At 56.0% G+C, this 14,656-nt stretch overlaps 7 protein-coding genes across 7 annotated transcripts; 4 read left to right on the top strand and 3 right to left on the bottom strand.

Annotated features, from left to right (window-relative positions):
- Positions 1 to 362: 362 nt before the first annotated feature.
- ACRALDRAFT_1071868 (uncharacterized protein) lies at positions 363 to 2,303 on the top strand (the record flags this gene model as incomplete). The annotated part of the gene is made up of 3 exons (XM_071017909.1): positions 363 to 405; positions 1,019 to 1,027; positions 1,066 to 2,303. The coding sequence occupies 3 exons, from the start codon at positions 363 to 365 to the stop codon at positions 2,301 to 2,303; spliced, it is 1,290 nt and encodes a 429-aa protein (XP_070872748.1).
- A 493-nt stretch (positions 2,304 to 2,796) lies between these two features.
- On the top strand, positions 2,797 to 4,095 carry ACRALDRAFT_2111420 (uncharacterized protein; the record flags this gene model as incomplete). The annotated part of the gene is made up of 2 exons (XM_071023519.1): positions 2,797 to 3,300; positions 3,418 to 4,095. 2 exons carry the CDS (start codon positions 2,797 to 2,799, stop codon positions 4,093 to 4,095), a joined length of 1,182 nt encoding a protein of 393 aa, XP_070872747.1.
- Positions 4,096 to 4,340: 245 nt separating this feature from the next.
- On the bottom strand, positions 4,341 to 5,237 carry ACRALDRAFT_2044063 (uncharacterized protein; the record flags this gene model as incomplete). The annotated part of the gene is made up of 2 exons (XM_071021402.1): positions 4,341 to 4,754; positions 4,851 to 5,237. The coding sequence occupies 2 exons, from the start codon at positions 5,235 to 5,237 to the stop codon at positions 4,341 to 4,343; spliced, it is 801 nt and encodes a 266-aa protein (XP_070872746.1).
- Positions 5,238 to 5,961: 724 nt separating this feature from the next.
- Positions 5,962 to 6,768, top strand: ACRALDRAFT_1071871 (uncharacterized protein; the record flags this gene model as incomplete). Its single annotated transcript, XM_071017910.1, has 3 exons — positions 5,962 to 5,971; positions 6,390 to 6,577; positions 6,649 to 6,768. 3 exons carry the CDS (start codon positions 5,962 to 5,964, stop codon positions 6,766 to 6,768), a joined length of 318 nt encoding a protein of 105 aa, XP_070872745.1.
- Positions 6,769 to 7,216: 448 nt separating this feature from the next.
- On the bottom strand, positions 7,217 to 9,609 carry ACRALDRAFT_2054886 (uncharacterized protein; the record flags this gene model as incomplete). The annotated part of the gene is made up of 2 exons (XM_071021723.1): positions 7,217 to 9,235; positions 9,307 to 9,609. The coding sequence occupies 2 exons, from the start codon at positions 9,607 to 9,609 to the stop codon at positions 7,217 to 7,219; spliced, it is 2,322 nt and encodes a 773-aa protein (XP_070872744.1).
- Positions 9,610 to 10,068: 459 nt separating this feature from the next.
- On the top strand, positions 10,069 to 10,876 carry ACRALDRAFT_1057950 (uncharacterized protein; the record flags this gene model as incomplete). The annotated part of the gene is made up of 3 exons (XM_071015928.1): positions 10,069 to 10,106; positions 10,213 to 10,576; positions 10,640 to 10,876. The coding sequence occupies 3 exons, from the start codon at positions 10,069 to 10,071 to the stop codon at positions 10,874 to 10,876; spliced, it is 639 nt and encodes a 212-aa protein (XP_070872743.1).
- An 821-nt stretch (positions 10,877 to 11,697) lies between these two features.
- ACRALDRAFT_2029480 (uncharacterized protein) lies at positions 11,698 to 13,937 on the bottom strand (the record flags this gene model as incomplete). Its single annotated transcript, XM_071020590.1, has 3 exons — positions 11,698 to 11,857; positions 11,926 to 13,715; positions 13,773 to 13,937. The coding sequence occupies 3 exons, from the start codon at positions 13,935 to 13,937 to the stop codon at positions 11,698 to 11,700; spliced, it is 2,115 nt and encodes a 704-aa protein (XP_070872742.1).
- Between the last annotated feature and the right edge of the window lie 719 nt (positions 13,938 to 14,656).

The raw sequence follows: 14,656 nt of genomic DNA, 5'->3' as shown, positions 1-14,656 counted from the left end.
AGGCTGCACCAGGGTCGACACTTGGACCCCGCGACCTACATACTGCATACTCAGTACTTCGTACATTACGTTCCTTTGACTTTCTCGTCGCGCCTTTTCTCGCGGCCCGCGTCCGCTTCGCCACCTGCCTATTCTTAAAGAGTACGGTACCTCACTCGATGCACAAGAACCAACCCCCACTACTTCGTACTCAGCTGCTCGAATACCTCGGAAGAATCCCTGGGAAGTCACGCTTTGTATTTCTCTTCCCGTCTCTCGCACGACCAGCCTTGTAATAGCAGGCGACTGTCTTCCGGCGCTAGACTCCTGCTCGCCTTTGGCCACGCCCACCTTAGATCCGGCGCTCACGGGAAAATTCCAACATGGACACCCCTGAAGATGCGCTCTCTTACATATCACCCATTGGTTAGTTAATAAGCACCCGCTCTTCTCCAACCATTTGGCCTCGTGGCTTGATCTCTCCTTTCCGTTGGCCCTACGAATAAGACAGGGAGGTCGCTCGAATGTCGCACTAGGCTGCATCCTGGAAGATTGAAAACCTCACCGGGGGTGGGTGGGGGAGGGCGGATGTTAGCTATGTATGCCACTCGCCCTGCGCATCTCATGAGAGAAGTCGTCTCTTTATCGTGACTGGATGTTACCAGTTCATGGCAAGACGAGCCAGCTCTGCGCGGGAGTGTCGTCTAACACATCGAGAATTTGCCCCTTGGCCAGTCGTCAGATGTTATACGTCTGGAGTGATACCCGTGAATACAAGCTAACATAAGACGATGCCAATGCAGGATACACCGACTCCTCGAGCTGCGGCTATTGCGGCGGCCGAGGAAAAAGCCGGTCAAAAAAACGTGAATGGTGACCCTCTTACGTTGATTTGCTCCCCATCTCGCTTTTCCCGTGTTATCGCCATCAGGCTTCGACAAACCATATCTGGGGTCAACTCGTGACTTTTCAACCCCGTCCACGCCTCTGAACCCGGGAACTCTGACGACACCCGTTGCACCTGTCCTTACATTTCAAGTTTTTGTTGGTACGTTTTGTGTTGTTGCTGACGTCACCTAACCATAGGCTTCTCTTATTATGGATCCACATCGTCGATGAGCGCTGCGTTCTACCAAGACTTGCTGGATCGGCATTGGAGGCGATCCGGCAGCCTCCTATACCGTCCGAATCAACGTCAGTCCTGCTGCCCGCACTACACCATTCGACTCGACTCGGCCCTCTTCAAGCCCACCCGCGACCAGCGACAAGCCGTGAATCGGTTCAACAGACATGTCATCGGCTCCGAATATGCCGCCGCCGCCGCTCGCCTCTATCCTAAATCGCGGGCGGAGTCGAAGAAGCGGGAAACCGAGTTTGACCTGGTCGAGAGGATTCGCGAGGCCGAGCAAGAGCACCTGAAGACCCCACCCGAGCCAGCGCACCGCTACACGGTAACCCTGGAAGAGGACTCCTTCACAGAGGAGAAGTTTCTGGTGTACGAGAACTACCAACGCGTTGTCCACAAGGAAGGTCCATCCGACATATCTAGGCGGGGATTCAGACGGTTTCTTTGCGACTCGCCCATCCGGCGTGAGGTTATGACAACACCTGAAGGTAAACAGCTTCGCTTAGGATCGTACCACCAATGCTACAGGCTCGACGGCAAGCTCGTCGCCATCGGCGTCCTGGACCTACTTCCGCACTGTGTCAGCTCAGTCTACTTCCTCTACCACGAGTCCATCCACAAATTCATGCCTGGAAAGCTTGGGGCTCTCAAGGAGATAGCATTGGCCAAGGAAGCCGGATACCGGTATTGGTACCCGGGGTTCTACATCCACAGTTGTCCCAAGATGCGGTACAAGATCGATTACATGCCACAGTACATCCTGGACCCCGAAACCCTTCAATGGGACCCCATTGACGAACACGTTCTTACGCTGCTTGACAAGAGTCCGTATGTGAGCCTTTCAGCCGAACGACGAGCAAAGGACGGGGGAGGAGACGGCGGCGGCACCGACGAGGATCCCGGTGGATCGGAGGGTGTCGCGGACAAATCGGGCTCGGAAAGTGACGGTGACGAGCCGAAGCTGCTGTTTGACACTGACATGCCTGGGATTACTTCTCGGGATGAGATAGCCGAGATGGATCTAGACCACATCGCCCTACGACTTGACAAGTCTGGGCCGCTGTTTACCACATCTGACCTTGTCATCTGGGACAGCCAGTCTGTCTCTGCCAGCAGCGGCATTAAGGCAAGGGTTGCCGAGCTGCTGGCTGCCATCGGTCCCGACCTTAAGGATTCCCTGTGCCTGGACTTTAGCTGATGGGGTTGTAGCGCTGTAGATGGATAGTTGGGCTGTCTCTCAGGGATGGGCAATTATCGGCTGCGAGGTTGCCAATTACCTTGTATGATTTCCCAGGTAGATGGATGGTGATTTGTGATGAGAGTAACAGATAGCTAGGTAGCCTTGCTGAAGGACAATGCCAATTGGCCTTGGTTGCGCGGTCAACTTGTTGCGACGGATTGCCTTGTTGACAGGGGAACGGTCAGTGTGTATTTAGTGTCCAATACTGTGCGAAGTACAACTGACGGTTGAGCCCCACACCCCGCGGAAACCCCACCCTAAAATATCCCTGCAGCTTTTGAGCTCTCGAAAATAGGAAGCAATTCAACCGCCAGGAACATTTATTTCACTTTGATTCCCATCCCGCCGAAACGACTACAGACCCGATTGAAATTCGAAGGGTACTGGAGAAATACATACGCATTAGGACTATGTGATACAATAAATATCCTTATATTTCTACACAAACGTCATGGCATCAACACATCAAACCCTTTTTTCACCTGCCGAGCTCGCCTACCTCCACGCATCTCTCTCCCTCACCCCCCCCATTCGACCCGATGGACGCACACCGACGCAGTTCAGGCCCATGACGGCCGAGACGGGCATTCTTCCCGGGACCAATGGCAGCGCGCGCGTATGTTTCTCGGACGGCACAGAGGCCATCGTCGGCGTCAAGGCCGAGCTCGAGAAAACGATTGATCCGTTCGGTCGAGGACGCACCACCGGAGAGCTTGATTCCAGGATACGACAGAGCGGCGACAGCGGCGAAGCAGGCGGCGCTGGGAGTGAAGATGCGGCAAGGGAGGGACGGAGCGAGTGGCTCGAGATGACGGTCGAAATACCTGGCGTGCGGGACGACGATGCGGGTACCATCTTCCTGGCGAAAATGCTCAGCGAGGCTTTGCTTGCGGACCGTCAGTTTGCGAAGAAGCTGTATATCAACCAACGATTCCACTGGAAGCTCTACCTCGATGTACGTCCTCTCTTTCCTATACCGGCTTTGTCTGCCTTGCCGTCTTTCTCCCCCGTCAACTCAATCCCTCCCCTTTCTTGACTTCTGGAAGAAGATGTGATTAATTCGTGCGACCAGATCCTCCTCATCTCTCCCCCGCTATCTTATCCGCTTCCTCTCCTCTCCCTCACCACCCACCTTGCGCTCCTCGCGACGCGTGTCCCGCGTCTTAAATCGGAAGGCGACGAGGACCCCATGTTCGACGACGACTGGCAGGCCTCGACATACCTGTACCCGCGCAACGGCAGCGGCGGCGCCGGCGTATCCTCCCGCCCACCCATCACGCTCCTCGTCATCGCCGTGGGGGGGAACATCATCTTCGACCCGGCCAAGGAGGAGCTTGCCGTGGCCGAGTCGGCGCTCGCCGTCTCGGTTGGGGAGGCCGGCCGTCGGCAGGGTAAATCAGGTGTCGAGGACGACGGAATGGACGTCGACGACGCCGAGGGCGGAAGGAAGAGGGAGCTCTCGCTGCTTTCGGTGCGCACCATTGACCCGCCTTCGAGGCTTACGCCGCCCGGGGTGCCAAACTCGGAGAACCCCGGAACCAACGTCTCTGCTCCGGGGAAGACGGCCGTGGGTGCCGTTGCTACCTCGTCGGCGGCGACGAAGGGTCATGCTGCGCGGGAGGGAGTTTGGAGACCGCCGGTGGGAGGGACCAAGTGGCCTGTGCTGCAGAGCATGATTGCCAAGGTTTTAGAGAAGGGTGGAGTGGCAGATGAGGTGCTCGACGGACTGGAAGGGGTTGATATAGGTTAGGCATAGGTGGAATCCTGATTGTGAACAGAAAAGACGGGAGGGGGAGGATAGGTTGGAGGTTGTCGAGCGCAGTGGCGACAAAAGATGGGTGAATGATAAAGAAGAATATAGTTTTATGATACCTCTCTGCGTAACCGCAACGTTGCGAAGTGTGGGCTCGCCCAGTCATGTCATTCTATACAGGGTACAGGATATACTACAGGAATGTACGCCGTGTTTAATATCGGCTCACATTGAAAGTCCGTCTAGAAGATTCCGAACCACTTCTTCTTCGTCTGGCCAGCTGTCTCTGAACCCGCGTCCCCGGCATTGGCCGCAGCCAGGGCCTCCTCCTCTGCCGCCGCAGCAGCAGCCGCCTTCCTTTCTTCCTCTATTTGCTCCTCCGACTTGAAAAAGTTCACAATGGGGTTCTCCTTGTCCAAGCCGTGGACCTTGCGGTAGTACTCCCGCTTGGCCACGTCGTCGGTGTGCCGGGTGTGCATGGCAATGACCTTGTCGTTGCGATCCTTCTCGTGCAGCTGTATGACCCGGATCCACGTCTGTATGAACTGGCGGGGGCTGGACCAGAACTCGGAGGCTTCGGGGAGGAGGTGCTTGAAGGGCGAGGTGTGGGTGAAGTTCAGGATAAAGGTTGAGATGGCTAGGATCGTAAGGGTACCCTGGAACGGTATCGTACGTTAGACAGATGCAGCTCCAAGCTAGATGCCCCTCCACCGCAGGACCCGTGGCAAAGGGCTTGGCTTGACACAACTTACAAGAGTGATGATGAGATGGATGCTCCGGCTGTGGATGAAGCTGTGCGCCTTGGTACCCTGAGGCGGGAGCATGCCGGGGTAGTGCTTCCGGCTTTGGGCTCGCAATTCTGCGTCGCTCAAGGCGCCGCCGTAGTGTTTCGGTCCTGTGTTCCGGGGCAACCGGGCCCCGTGGGACGGCGGGTTGAACCTGGCGGGTTTCTCGAGGATGGGGGTCTTGCCACTGGGACTCCCGCTCTGGGTAGAAGCATGGCGGAAGGTGGTGGCGGCGGCGGCAGCAGTAGTCGTTGTTTTCCTGGGCACGCGAGCTGCGGCAGCGCGCCACATGGGACTCAAAGCCGGGAGGAGGAAACGCGGCGGGAGAGTCGCCGAGGTGATGGAGGAGGCCATGGTTGGCGCGTTGTCGATTACCGAACGAACACGTCGGACGCCGTGGGACGTAGATGCCGCAAAGATCTGATGCTCAGATGGGTTGTAACGGTCGCGATCAATATCAATCCGACCCAGCAAATAGACAATCAACTGACGAACTAGCAACTGTTGATTCACGCGGCTGTGGGCAGAGCAAAAAAAAAAAACGGCCCAATTCCGAAGTCGATGCCAAGCCTCATTCAGCGATTAGGAACCCCCAAAATGGACCCCCCCCCCGAAAAGACCCCCAGGAGAACCCCCTTCTACCAGGAGTCCATGACTCAGACAACTCGTACGAAAGTAGTAATCAAGGCAAAAGACATGCGTCATTATCCGAAATTTCCGCGGCCTTCTATCCGGTTTCGTCCGTTCCCTCTGACCATTCCAGACATTCTGATTGGCAGAGACAGTGGCCTTAGAAGCCACAGCGTGGCTCAAATATAGTGGGTCGGTGGGTCAGGAATGAGTTCATTCAAGGAACTCGGGCTTGTTGGCTTCTTAAATGCTGATTAGCCCAGCCGGCAATTCCCTCCCAAAACTTTTTCTTCCCTTTCCTTTCCCGTTCACCTACAATCACTTCAAAGTCGATTCCATCTTTTCACAAGCCGTTCTGCGAAAGAAAACATTCACTGTTTCTTTTGCTTGCATATCACCTCGAGTACCTTAATACCTTTTTTAATTCCCTCCCTCTTTAACCAACACAATGGCCGGTGGTAAGTTCTACATAGCTCGTCATTCTGTTTTGCGCCGGGGAGAGCAGAGCTTCGCATGAGCCATTGAGCAGCGAATACCGGTCCCAGGGTTCCAAACATGATCGACTTTGAGCTGTCGATTGCTCCGCGTGTTTCAGGCCTCGTTTGCTCGAATACGGACAATCAGTTGGCTCGGAGTCTATGGTCGCGCTCTCGCATCAAGGGCCGGAGTGATCATGGCTACCTGGGCTTCTACAAGATGTAGCTGCTCAATGGTGGCTCTGGAGTGCCGGACCGGGTCAATTGTGCTTCTGCGCTCAGTGTCGTGGCTTTCTGAGCCGGACATGAACCAGCACAGCTCTGCTCCCTGGCTCTGATCGCACATTGTTGGAATCCCTTCGTTTACCGGGCCATCCTGCTAACTCGTCACTCCTCACAGACGCTAAGAAGGGTGCTTCCCTCTTCAAGACCCGCTGCGCGCAGTGCCACACCGTCGAGGCCGGCGGCGGCAACAAGATTGGTCCTGCTCTGCACGGCCTTTTCGGCCGCAAGTCTGGTGCCGTTGAGGGCTACAACTACACCGACGCCAACAAGGACAAGGGCGTTGTGTGGAACGACGAGACCCTGGTAAGTTGACGCTGGCGTCCGCCTGGCTTTAGGCGAACTGCTCCGCTGACCGTCGTGATTTTCCCTTCTAGTTCGAGTACCTTGAGAACCCCAAGAAGTACATCCCCGGCACCAAGATGGCCTTCGGTGGTCTCAAGAAGGCCAAGGATCGCAACGACCTCATCGCCTACCTCAAGGAGTCGTGCGCTTAAACTACAACCCTCCGTGCACAGCCTCGCATGACTGGAGGTTGTGTGTACCAACAAATACACCAAACAGAGACCACCCAAAAAACGAACGTGAAATGAAGAAAATCGATTGGGAATATTCGGGCGATAGGACGGCTTGCTGCATTAGACAGGTGGATTTCAGGCGACTCGTTTCCTGTTAATGTGAAATCCTTTTGTATCATAGACCAGAGCCATTGCGTGAGCCCACCCAAGACTCACACTTAGCATCATGTTACCCCGGGATGGCGTCTCCATTCCTGTGAATACCTCATCTCCTCTTACTGCATGAAATCTAATAATTTCCTGTTCGATGCTGTGCTTGACTTGTCGAGACTTGTCATATCCAAGTGGTATCTGATGAAATGTGACATGCATATTTTATATTTCCGCATAATACTCATAAAGTCCTTCGTTCCTTAGACCGTGCCACCTAGGATTGATGGTGCAGTTTGGCCGCCAGCTTCCTGTACGTCTCAGGATTCGAGACGCTCGGCTTCGTCTTGTTGAGCGCACTCTCCCAGTCCTGCTCGCTGAGCGTCGGCTCTCCGCCGTCGTACCGTAGCACGCACTCGTCCAGCGCATTCTTGTACAACCCGTACAGGTCGGCGCCACTGAAGCCCTTGCACCGCGCATCCCTCGCGACGCGCTCCACCATGTCCCCGCCGTCCTCGGCAGCGCCCTTGCCCAGGCCGTTCCGGTGTATGGTCCGCAAAATGTCGACGCGCTCGTCCTCGGTGGGCAGGTCGACGAAGAGCAGCTTGTCGAGGCGCCCCGGTCGGAGTATGGCCGGGTCGATCATGTCGGGCCGGTTGCTGGTGCCGATGACGTACACCTCGCCGCGGTCCCCGGCGCCATCCAGCTCGGCGAGCAGGGCGTTGACGACGCGGGCGCCGGCCTCGGTGGTGGTGTTCTCCCGTCGCGGCACGAGCGAGTCCATCTCGTCGAAGAAGAGGATGCAGGGGGCGCAGCTCCTGGCCCGGGTAAAGAGCTCGCGGATGGCGCGCTCCGACTCGCCGACGTATTTGTTGAGCAGCTCGGGGCCCTTGATGAGGATGAAGGACGCCTGGGCGTCGTTCGCCACCGCTTTGGCCACGAGCGTCTTGCCGCAGCCCGGGGGCCCGAAAAGGAGCACGCCCGCGGGTCGCTGCTTGCCAAACTTGGCGAACAGCTGGGGCTCCTTGATCCGCCGGACGATGGAGACTTGGAACGCGGCCCGGACGGAGTGCAAGGCGCCAACTTCGGACCAGCTCGTCGACGGGATCGTGCTGAAACCCTCGCGCCGCATGTACGGCGTGTGTTCGGAGACGGCGTGCTCGAAATCTTGAAACGTGACGCGGACTTCGGGTGGCGTGGTATAGGAATGATGTTCAATGTAGTCGTACCAGAGGCGGATCTCAGCGGCCTCTCGTAGCCAGGTGGGCTGCTGGAGGTCCGACGGTTCAGCCGGTGGCAGCGCGTTGCGTGCCTGGGCCTGTTCGACATCAATGAGGCGGTGACGGGCCCTTCTCCCGGCCATTTGGACGACGGCGCTGATGTCTTCACCCACGAAACCGTGCGTCCGTATTGCGAGAGACTGGAAGTCAAAGTCGGCTGGCAGATCAAGCTTGTGAGTCAAGACCCTGAATATCTTCTCCCGGGCACCCGTGTCGGGGACCTTGACGTTGAGGGTCTGCGAAAAGTAGCCGTGCCTCCGGAGTGTAGGGTCGATAGTGTCGATCTTGCTGGTCGTGGCCACAACGACTACGGGCTTGCTGCCCAGCTGCGCCCCTTCCCGAAGTCGACTCATGCCCAGCTGCAGCTGGGATATCACCTCGAGCTCAAAGTCGTTATGGGCCGCACCAGACTTGGACATGAATTCGTGCAGCCGCTCGACGAGAATGATACAGGGAGCACACCTCTTGGCCTCGTCGAACACGTCGGCAATCATCTTGGACACTTTTTCCGGCGACCTGGTGTCCTTGAGATAGCGACCTAGGGGAACGATCGGCGTCGTCGTCATGGCGGCGAGGGCGCGTACCATAGACTGCTTTCCCGTGCCGGGCGGGCCAGACAGGATGAAGCCCACGGGTTGCTCTTCAAAGCGGGGGTGATCATCCCTCTGCCAGAGACGGGAAAAGATGTCGCGATGGAGCTCAATGAGGGTCGACTGGACTCCAGCCAGTACGATGGAGTCGGCTGCAACCTGTTCGGCGCCGTACTTCATCGGCTTCTGGGCCTTCTTCGAGGATGACTGTGGTTGGGCATCGGTCGTAACGCCGTTAACGCCGTTGGTCCGCGCCGACAGGTTCGTCTGACCATCACCGTTATTATCAGTAGTCTCCGGATCCTGCGAAAGACGGCGGCGCTTGGTCGTTTTCCCCTCGGTCCCTTGGGCCGTCGGAACCGCCGAATTGTTGGATTTGTTCCAATGTTTGGTAAGCTGTCGATTCAGGAGGAACCGATCGTCCTGCTGTAAAATCCTCCGTTAGCCACGAACCAGTCAAATGGAACAATATACGAAAAGTCGGAGCATGTCCGTACCTTGCGGGAGTCGTTGCCATCGTTGTCTAACGGCGCCTCGCTGTCGTCCGAGTCGGAACACTCCTGCCTGTGAAAGTCGAGGGCCCGCTCGATGGCATCCTCCAGTGGCTTCTTCTTTAGTCGGCTGAAGCTCGAGTTGGAGCGCTTTATAGTATCGAAAACCTCGTAAACACTGAGCTTAGACGGCTTCTTGCCGGAAGCCTTTTTACTGTCCTTCTCATCCTGAAGCTTTCGAACTATTTGATAAATATCTCGATCCAGGCTGCTTTGGAGACTGGCCCGAGGGCGAGTTGGTTTGTACATGGAGTCGGATTTTCTTCGATGGGTTCGTCTCTCGTTGACATTGTATTTCTCATGGTCCTCCCACCGTCCTCGTCGTTGCGTCGACTGCGCGATGGAGAGAGATTCTTGTAAATGGCTCCCTTTTTTCTTTTGGCTTTTCCTTTTTTCTTACCCAACTTCGCACAGTGGAGTCGTGAACCTTATCGATAAGAACAGCCGGTAGGTACCTGGGTACCTACGTACCCCCACCACCTACCACCCCACACTACATCCAGACATGACGAAGTTCCTTGGGCAACACGCGACAACCCCCTAAATCGTCACCGGGCGTCGCACCGCACCGCATGCACAAGCCCGCCCGTCACCATTTCACAGCTATTACATGTCACTCGGACTTGTATGGAATCATTTATCTGCATCACACGCCTTCAAACCATAGTGTAGTCGGGCCGCTGGCGGAAGTCCAGCTTCCACCCCACAATGGGGTCTAGCAACAGCAAAGTAACGGCTCAAGACAAGCAAGTCAACCCATCTCTTCCCTCACCCTCTCCCCGTCTTCTGCGCAGCTCGTAGTCACGGCGACAACGTAACTAACACGCGCCATCCCCTGGCCATGGCAAAAAGAGCCATCCTCGACCTCAAGCTGCAGCGCGACAAGCTCCACCAGTACCAGCGCCGCATCACCGTCTTGACGGACAAGGAAACGGCCATCGCCAAGCAGATGCTAGCCCAGGGCGACAAGAAACGCGCCCTCCTCGCCCTCCGTCGAAAGAAGTACCAGGAATCCCTCCTCACCAAGACCGACGCCCAGCTGGCCCAGCTCGAGCAGCTCACCTCCAACGTCGAGTTTGCGCTCATCCAGAAAGACGTCGTCTTCGGCCTCCAGCAGGGGACCCTTGTGCTGAAGGAGATCCACGCGGAAATGGGCGGCATCGAGGGCGTCGAGAAGCTCATGGGCGAGAACGCCGAGGCCATCGCCTACCAGAAAGTTCGTACCGCCCGCCCTGTTAACCCCCCCCTGTAGCGGTGGCTAATTCGGACCTTCGCCCAGGAAATCGAGGAACTGCTCCACGGCCGCATCTCAGTCCAGGAAGAGGAAGAGGTGGAAGACGAGCTGGCCGCCATGGCATCCCGCATCGCCGAGGAGAATGCCGCCGCCGCCGAACCACAACCACAACGCGAACCCGAACTTCCCATCGTCCCCGACGCAGAACCAGGTACTGCCGAAGAACCAGGACCTGAACACGTTGACGCGCAGCCGGAAAGGAGGCAGATGCTGGCGGCATAAGGCATAACGAAGTTCGGGCGTTGGTGTGACGTTTTCCCTGTTGCCCTGTAAGACATAGACCCTTACATTTTATCACGACTCTGAAATCCCCGTCTCTGTTGTGTTTCCCATCCTTTCCTTCTAGTCTTCATTTTCTTTGCATTGCTGGAGTTTGGTCTGGGTTTCGGCTGCATGGGGTATAGGCTGAACGTGCATGGTATGGGAAGGATAATCATGCATGCATGTTCTACGTTCGGCTTGTGGTAGATTCGCTTCTTGTCTCGCTTTTGCACGGAGGTTTCTAGACGGGTGCTTCAAGGGGCAGAGCCGTTTCCATATATTTCACATAACCCATATATCTTTGGCATAGGAAGTAAGCCGCATGGTTCGACGTTCACTAAGGGACACCACACTGGATACGTTGAGCTATGCCAACCTGAGCGTCTGTATATGAATATTTCTAAACCTGAGCCGCTGCGGGTCATATTGACGTTGCCCATGTGCCTTCCAAAGACAAGCCGCTCCAAGTCGCATACCGTCCTCGTACTCTCCCGAGGCCCGGTTATCATCCCTGGGTATACCGTCCTTCTATATATCAACGCCTCATCCTAACAGGAATAAAGCCAGGCGACAAGAATCATCAACACAGTCGTCCACGTTACCACTCATCCGTCCATTGCCATTCGACTGCAAGTACTCGTCCTCAAACAATGGCTTGTCATGAATCATCCAAACGTCATAACCCTGTCTCATCACAAGCCAGTGTGTGCTCTGATGTTTGTGCTGGATGTACTAAGTATGGGTTTAAAAATATACTGATCGGCAACACCAGTGGCTTTGCATCAACTGTCGATCACCACAATTTCATGGCCAGGAGGTACCCGGACAGGGGTTCGTGGGTTGCGCAAATCGTAGTTCCTTTCATAGGGAACCCCTGAATCAGCTTGTCTGCTGGCACGGGTGTCGTAAGGTCCATGGTTATGCACGCGGTAACCTCTCGGCCTGTTCACGGCATCAGCAGGGCATGACATAACGAGTATCCCAACTTTCCAAACCAGTCCATTACTCACGGTTCTTCGTATACTGTCCTTGGGGCCAACCTGGTGGGATCCTGATCTCGATACGTGATGGCTTCCCGTCGATTTTGCTCGATAGGAACAGAAACCGGCCGGGTATGCTGAACACGAACCCGTTGATCTGGGGTCCTCACCCTTCGCACCGCATGGCTTAATCCCGCTCGATCGGGAGGCGGCATGTCCATATGAGGAGCATGATGAGGTACAGGATTGTGCCAAGCCGATGGAGCTTCTCTGATCCGGATGAATCCCTCGGTGGACAGCTGGGTTAGTTCCTGTTCTGCCGGCGTTGGCACTGCCTCTCTCAGTGTCACAAATCCCTTGGACATAGAATTCGCCGGCAACGCAGCCTGGCTTCCACGGGGTGCGTGAAGGCCTCTCTCATGGCCTACGTGACGACGATAAATGGGCTCCCTGTCATTGTATGGACCGCGCATCCCTTGCTGCGAGCTGACGCCGCGATCCTCAAACGCCTGGTTTGGATGAGCTGAAACTGGGCCGGAATATGGAATCACAGGGTCCCCGCGGTGAACGGATCTTTCGCCAGACGGCCAAGGCCGGCTATCAACTTCGCGGGACGTCGCGGGGATTCCATGTACGGGAGGGGGGTAATGCCTCGCCGCACGTGCCGTGGGAGAATCATGACGGTCATAACCACGGCCAGCGGAGCTATACGTCCTGCTATCCTGGATGACATCAACATAGGCGGGACCTCGGTCGATGGACATCGGACGGTGGTGTCCCCAATCAGCGACACCATCTCGAGAAATCAACTCCGGTGGCTGAAGTGTTGTCCCAGCCCAAGCATCACGCACAGCAGGCGGGCGGCTCTGCTGTCCGGGCCTATAACGAGGTCCACCGGGTGACATGGGCTCAATAGAGGGATGCAACATGTCCTGAAGTTGGCCGTTCGGGCCATGGGAAGGATAGAAATGCACAGGGCGAGCTGAATCGTGGGGAACGGGGCGATGATGTCCAGCACCATTTACCTTACCTGGTACCCAGTTTTTGTCAGATGGAATGTAGCGCGGAGATGGTGGCCGTGTCATGGCCGACGCGCCATTTGGATGCGGTCTCGCCTCGACGAAACCACCATGGCTAGTATTGTTCTCCCGGGAAGAAGAAAACACGGTATAGGGTCCCATCGGTTCCGATGAGGATCCGTAATTGTCTGATCCTCTGGCTGGACTACTGCGAAATGGGTCCATCTGATCTCCTTCGTGAGCAGCGCGGTGTCGGTCGACAGCCTGGTCCCATGCTGCTTGATAACGTCTAAAGTTGCGCTTCTCCCTGGCCAAGGCATTCTTGGACTTCCCGGTATTTGCACCGGCGACTTGTTGCTTCTTCTTTGCCTTCTTCTGGGGCCTAGACGATTCAGCATGTCGGCTGTTGCCAGCCTGGGAAGCCACAATCCGGTCAGAGGTCGCGACGGGAATAATAGGTCTAACTGCCTGAAAAATAACGTCGTCATCAGACGTCGTAGAATCGGTCTCCGTATCCGAGTCGCCGTCGTCGGACTCATCGTCCGACAAGACCACAACTTCCCGTAGAATCTCGTCTAGTTGATCGCGTCCAGACTCGTCATCACCCCGCCACTTGACGAGGTAATCCAGGCACAGTTGTTCAGTAGCTTTCCGGGCATTCGCCCACGTGGTCTCCTTGAGTAGTTCATCATAGCGGGTATGATTGTGGCGAATGTGGGCCAGCACCGCAAGCTGCACACGGCGTGACAGAGAGAGGTTCTGCTGCAACCCAACAACGGGTTCGCCGTTGAATGTTTTCCCCTGTATCAGGAGGGTTATGCATGTCGGCTTTTCCAATGAGTGACGGGATAGACAAACCTTTCTGAAAGCATGGGTTATGATTTCACCCCTATCAGTGTTGGGAATTCTGGGGAAGAGCTCCCGTATGGCAGCATCGGCCTGCTCGTTAATGTGCTTCTGGGACTCGGGGATGCGCTCCACACCACCGGGGGATACAAGCTCTGGATCACGAATAGACGTCATGTTGAGTGAACGCATGGCCTCTTGTACGATTTGATGCCGGAAGTGGTAGCCAACTCGATTCATTTGTTGCGAGAGATCTGACGAAGGACCGCTGGCGTTCTGGACGAGGGACTTGGGTTAGTGGATGTACGTACGAGTGCCGGCAGGGTAGGACTCATAGAGGATGGCAAGCGGCGGCGTACGGAGACGATGTAGACCATGGCGCCTCTTTCCCGCGAGAGATCCTTGCACGCCATCGTCAGCTCCGGGTTGCCGATAGGAACAAAAAAGAATAACGGCGGCGGCTCTCGTTGAGTCGTGTGCTACGGAAACGACAGTTAAATCCAACACGGTCAAGGTAAAACGCCGGGGGTCCCCCGGGGGAGGGGATGTTGACAGGGATGCTACCTGGAAGTCTAGAGGCTTCTTCTTGTAGTCTTTGTTCTGAACAAACTCTAGGTAAGTTTGATGTTTGGACTTGGGTATCGCTTTTCTGGCCTCCAGTTGAGACGGCGACAGCGCACACCGGCCAGTTTCACGCCTCGTTTTCTTTCGGTGCCGCTCCTTGGCCGAAGCCACCGTGGACAACTGCGGCCTCTTCTTCTTCTTTTCTCTCCCCATTATGTCGACACTGCTAGCAGGCTACCATGACAATACAAACCAAGAACTGTGATGGTCAGGAGAGAGAGCCCGCATAAACAGACAAGGGTCAGTTACGCGAGACACTGCAAGACCCGGCC

This window comes from Sodiomyces alcalophilus (assembly GCF_042370955.1).
Source record: "Sodiomyces alcalophilus JCM 7366 unplaced genomic scaffold ACRALscaffold_7, whole genome shotgun sequence".
NCBI lineage: Eukaryota > Fungi > Ascomycota > Sordariomycetes > Glomerellales > Plectosphaerellaceae > Sodiomyces > Sodiomyces alcalophilus.
Note: the sequence above shows the minus strand (reverse complement) of the source record. Positions and strands in the feature narration are given on the sequence as shown.